General features: G+C 47.4%; 1 protein-coding gene and 1 long non-coding RNA gene across 2 annotated transcripts; one reads left to right on the forward strand and one right to left on the reverse strand.

Moving 5' to 3' along the window:
* Positions 1–156: 156 nt before the first annotated feature.
* LOC136948818 (actin, alpha cardiac muscle) lies at positions 157–3,706 on the reverse strand. The gene is made up of 9 exons (XM_067242901.1): positions 3,631–3,706; positions 2,398–2,546; positions 2,017–2,145; positions 1,781–1,891; positions 1,608–1,692; positions 1,095–1,256; positions 809–1,000; positions 502–683; positions 157–392 (listed from the first exon to the last, which is right to left on the reverse strand). Exons 2-9 carry the CDS (start codon positions 2,524–2,526, stop codon positions 249–251), a joined length of 1,134 nt encoding a protein of 377 aa, XP_067099002.1. The 5' UTR covers positions 2,527–2,546; positions 3,631–3,706; the 3' UTR covers positions 157–248.
* Positions 3,707–3,903: 197 nt separating this feature from the next.
* Positions 3,904–5,143, forward strand: LOC136949610 (uncharacterized). The gene is made up of 3 exons (XR_010877438.1): positions 3,904–3,948; positions 4,330–4,588; positions 5,011–5,143. It is a non-coding gene; the product is annotated as an uncharacterized lncRNA (long non-coding RNA).
* The last annotated feature ends 391 nt before the right edge of the window (positions 5,144–5,534 follow it).

Raw genomic sequence — 5,534 nt, forward strand, 5'->3', positions numbered from 1 at the left:
GACGATAAATTGACAATTTATATTTTTGAATAGTGACACTTATTCTATTCAATGCTGCATGTCAAAAGGTTGTAATGGCCATAAAGTGAACCTTTATTTTTTTGAATCATGTTTACTTCTAAACACCACTATTCACTAAAAAGAATACATCACAAATTTACTGTCACAAGGATTTCTTTTTATTACAACAGTACATGTATATACAGTAAAGTAAGCAGTACAAATGTGGTATGGGTGAGATGAGATGTTTAGAAGCACTTCCTGTGGACGATGGAGGGGCCTGCCTCGTCGTACTCCTGCTTGCTGATCCACATCTGCTGGAAGGTGGACAAGGAGGCCAGGATGGAGCCTCCGATCCAGACAGAGTACTTACGCTCGGGGGGAGCGATGATCTGCAAAGCACAGACTCACGTCAGCACAGTGTACACATCAGGCCGTCGTAGGGTTAGCCTGCTTTCCCTGTGACATGTCAACCAGGTGAACTCATTGATCTAGCCTCACCTTGATCTTCATGGTGGAGGGGGCCAGGGCTGTGATCTCCTTCTGCATGCGGTCAGCAATACCGGGGTACATGGTGGTACCACCGGACAGCACATTGTTGGCGTACAGGTCCTTACGGATGTCAATGTCACACTTCATGATGCTGTTGTAGGCTGTCTCATGGATACCGGCAGACTCCATACCTGGTGAGCAACATCAGAGCAGCTTGGGTGAGCAACATCACAGCAGCTCAGAACTGACACCATGGAGCAATACACGTGTCAGATAAACCCTGAACTCTGACAGGAAGCCAGTAGGTGAGACTCACCGATGAAGGAAGGCTGGAACAGGGTCTCGGGGCAGCGGAAACGCTCGTTACCGATGGTGATGACCTGGCCGTCAGGAAGCTCGTAGCTCTTCTCCAGGGAGGAGGAGGAGGCGGCGGTGGCCATCTCATTCTCAAAGTCCAGAGCCACGTAGCACAGCTTCTCCTTGATGTCACGCACGATCTCACGCTCGGCTGGGGGGAGGAGTTCAGGTGGTGAGGAGAGGGAGTTCAACACACACACAGCAAGGACGTTTTGACACAGTTATCTTTTGTTCAACGTCCTCACCAGTTGTGACAAAAGAGTAGCCACGCTCAGTCAGGATCTTCATCAGGTAGTCAGTCAGGTCGCGACCGGCCAGATCCAGACGCATGATGGCGTGGGGCAGGGCGTAGCCCTCATAGATGGGGACGTTGTGGGTCACACCATCACCAGAGTCCAGCACGATACCTGTAGGGGGCAGGCAAGGACCAGGGTCAGACACACACGTCTCCTGCTAGAGTTACGACCAGCTGCCATTGTGGAAATCCTTCCAAACATTTGTCAGATCATAAAAGAACAATGCTGCTGACATCAATGGAGCCAGACACATCACGTACGCTGCCAAAGAGGGATTAACACTCGTCCTCGACAACGAGAGTGAGAATCATGTAGCTTAAACTGTCAACACTAGTATTACACATTTTTTACACCAAGCTATTCTGGGTCCATTATATATGACTGAATGTATTTTTTGTTTGTAGTTTTCATAAATAGTTATTGCTGTAGCTAAAGAGCAAGCTGGAGAGGTGTGCTGCTCACCGGTGGTACGGCCAGAGGCGTACAGGGACAGCACAGCCTGGATGGCCACGTACATGGCGGGGACATTGAAGGTCTCAAACATGATCTGAAGGAGAGAGGAACATGAGCGGGTTACCTCTAGTCCAGCAGCTTCATAAACAAACAGGATTTGAAGTGAAAACAGTTCTGGGTACCTGGGTCATCTTCTCCCTGTTGGCCTTGGGGTTGAGGGGGGCCTCTGTGAGCAGGGTGGGGTGCTCCTCGGGTGCCACACGCAGCTCGTTGTAGAAGGTGTGGTGCCAGATCTGACCAGGAGAGGAAACGCACACATCAGAACAGGAAGACACTGTCCCAGCCGTGCTGACAGGGCTAAGGATGGAGGTGATGTGACAGTAGATTCCCTCTGGGTCACATGACAGTAGAGACCCACCTTCTCCATGTCGTCCCAGTTGGTGATGATGCCATGCTCGATGGGGTACTTCAGGGTCAGGATACCCCTCTTGCTCTGGGCCTCGTCTCCTACGTAGCTGTCCTTCTGACCCATACCCACCATCACACCCTGGGGGAGAGAGGGGAGAGAGGGGAGAGCTTAGCAACGCAGGAAACACCCAGCACTGTCACAACCCACACACAGTCCAATCACAGCACTGTCACAACCCACACACAGTCCAATCACAGCACTGTCACAACTCACACACAGTCCAATCACAGCACAGTCACAACCCACACACAGTCCAATCACAGAGCAGCTGTCAGACATGTTTGGTGTGCTGATGGGTGCGTGGTGTTCCCCGGGGGAGGCTGAGGGTACCTGATGGCGGGGCCTTCCAACAATGGAAGGGAAGACAGCGCGGGGCGCGTCATCCCCAGCAAAGCCAGCCTTGACCAAGCCAGAGCCGTTGTCGCACACAAGGGCGGTAGTCTCGTCGTCGTCACACATGGCTGGGCTTCACTGGTGGTCTATGGGTGATGGGGGAGGAAGGGAGAAAGGGAGGGAGGGAGTGAGAAGGGAGCAGCTGTCTAAGCCATTCCTGCCATAGACAGCATAGCAGGAGCGCCAACCATAACTGAACAAAATCAGATACGTTAACACTTTTGGGATAACAAGAACCAGAATCTTTGCTTTTAAGGAAATATTGTCTTCTTAAAGTTAATATTTTCTCTGTCAATCAGCTGTTTGGAAAATGCCATCAACAGCACACATACCTTAGCGTGTATCTTAAATACCCATTACAGTCTCTACAGACTGCTGATGAATCTGGGGTGTGACTTTATTTTGGTCCCAACTACTTGGTCCCAACTTCATCTACTGATACTGTATCTCCATGTTCAGAAGAGTTCCTGGGACATTCAGGGGCTGCCGAAGGTAGCGCCAAAGAGGGGCATACCAGCGTCAGCAGGCAAGATCCTCCATCTATTTTAAGCTCCCAACTCCCTCTGCTCCCAAACACGGCGAAGCATGAGCCGTGGGCCTGTGTAGCCCCTATCTGAAGCTGCTTCAGGTCTGGATGAGCCAGGAAGCAGAAACCTGCTCTGGGCACATTGTGACACCACTGATCACCGCTCGGCTCCTTGCTCCCTACAACTGTAATGGCTTCATTCATTCGACAGCGTTCAGTATAGTCCTAATGGTCTTGATATGATTTAATATTTTAAAACGATGAACAATATACAGTTAATTGTGACGTATTTTAGGTGTTTACAGATTGCGTACATCCTTAAAATGTGCTTCAAATCGCATCAGTCTCAAAAGGGGCTTATCCTGTCGCTCAGCAGTGAAAAACAACAAACAAAAACACTTGTCATCTATCATTTCCACTTAACAGTTTGAAGTGTATTCTCTTACTTTACTATTAAATACTAAAGTATACATTTACAGTATCAATCCCAGTATTTTAGTCCAGTTTAAAACAACACTGCCCAGTTTCAGTGACTATCTTTGCTAGATCAAGACACTTTTCAAAGAACAACTTAAACATGAACAAACATACACTCAAAGAACTCCTGACATCCTGTAAAGAAACAAGCTGTGAAAAGCACTCACCAAGTTGTATCACTAGACAGATGCTTCCACTGGGACAGAGGACCACGGTGAGAGGAGTCCTTAAATAAGACCTGGCTCTCTGGCCTGGAGGAGGGGCTACCGACCTGGCTCTCTGGCCTGGAGGAGGGGCTAGGGACTGGCTCTCTGGCCTGGAGGAGGGGCTACCGACCTGGCTCTCTGGCCTGGAGGAGGGGCTAGGGACCTGGCTCTCTGGCCTGGAGGAGGGGCTAGGGGTTCAACCAAGTCCAAATAAGAACCGTTAGCACAAAAAAACAACAACCAGGAAGAACATAGTACATTCATCTGACCAGGTTGGAGGTAACCCAAAATGGAAATACTTGTAAATGCCAAACTGAGCGGTTAAGTTGTAGGATGTGAGGGAGGGAGGGGATGGAGGATTACAGATGTTGATGCAATACTGATTTTGACAAAAGTTATATTCTTTACTTTTTAACAAAAATGTTTATACTTTGGGCTGATAAAACGTGTGAAAATGTGAAATCTTTATAAACAGCTTGATGTAAATCAGTAGAGCATCAGTCAGTGTAAACATAAAAAGTAAAAAGGTAATGTGTCATATTAAGTTATCAGACAACTTCAATTATCAGTTTTTCTCAGCTACAGTGGCTTGTTGTTAAATGCAAAGGGTAGTCAATCACAGACTTAGGATGGGGCAATATTACATCCAGTGTTTTTCAGGTAGGTGCCCCTCGTACCCCCTGCATGAGGCCCAGACAGGGAGGGGGGGTAACAGTGGACTGCTTCTGGTTACGTAGCTGAGATCCACTCTGGGCTGCAGACACCAGGACACTGTATATGGGAGCTGAGCTGAGCCTCTAAACCAGGAACAGCTGAGGGCGATGCCAGCGACGTCCTCTCTCTCAGCCGGCTGTCTGATTGGCCCACTGGTTGCACAGCTCAGCCCTGATTGGCCCAGCTGTCTCCTTTTAGGGTCATGGTGAGTAACAGGTGGTGTGAATGGGCATCCAGAGAGGTTTTGTGGTGTTCAGCTTGCAAATGGAGCTCCATGATTGTCCTAACTCCAGACCCTAATATTTTTCTCAGTATTCCTTAAGTGGAAACGCATTCATCCTCTCATCAAACTCATTAAGTTTGATTTCTCACAGACTGATTGATGTCTCTCTCTAGGTTATCTTGTATGCAGTCTGATCTTATTGTACATGAACATGGTTTAACATGATACATATCTGAGTGTGATAGTCTGAAGGGATGTAAGGGAAGTGGGCCGGACCGTACAGTACACTGCGTTTCCTCTCTGTGGTGACTGGCAGGATACATCCCGTCCCCAGAACAGACCTCTCCTCTCAGCCAGGCTCTGCAGCTGCCTATATATAGATGTTTTTCTCTCTATCTCCACAGATAGGTGCTGGATGAGAGGGCTGTGGAATCATTACAGTCCAATCAAGTCTAAGTACCAGCCAAGGCATTTTACAAAATGTAATCACATATGCGTACCGCCTATTTCTTCAATGCGATTAGTAAATCTATAAAATGTGCTACATATTTACATATACATTGTTTGTGGATCGTTCTTTCGGTGGTGTAGTTTATGGTACGGGATACCCATCGATGACATTGTTTTATCATGGACTCAGGAAACTGTTGACGTGTGATAATACACTTGGGATATGATTCCACAGAGAATATAATTTTGATAGATTCAATCCTTTTGAGCAATAAAGGGATTACTTATATGTAGTATAAGTAATCGTTGAATATGACTAGTTTAGAATGGTTACACATTTACATTTTCAGTCAAATAAGTAAGCTACAATAAGTAAGAATTTACATTACTGCCACCTATGTTCTTTTTTTAACGACGTAATGACGTCTACAGTGCGACGGCGTGACGCCAGCCATGCGCCAGTTGTAAAATTGTTGTG

The sequence above is a fragment of the Osmerus mordax genome, chromosome 9, assembly GCF_038355195.1.
Source record: "Osmerus mordax isolate fOsmMor3 chromosome 9, fOsmMor3.pri, whole genome shotgun sequence".
NCBI lineage: Eukaryota > Metazoa > Chordata > Actinopteri > Osmeriformes > Osmeridae > Osmerus > Osmerus mordax.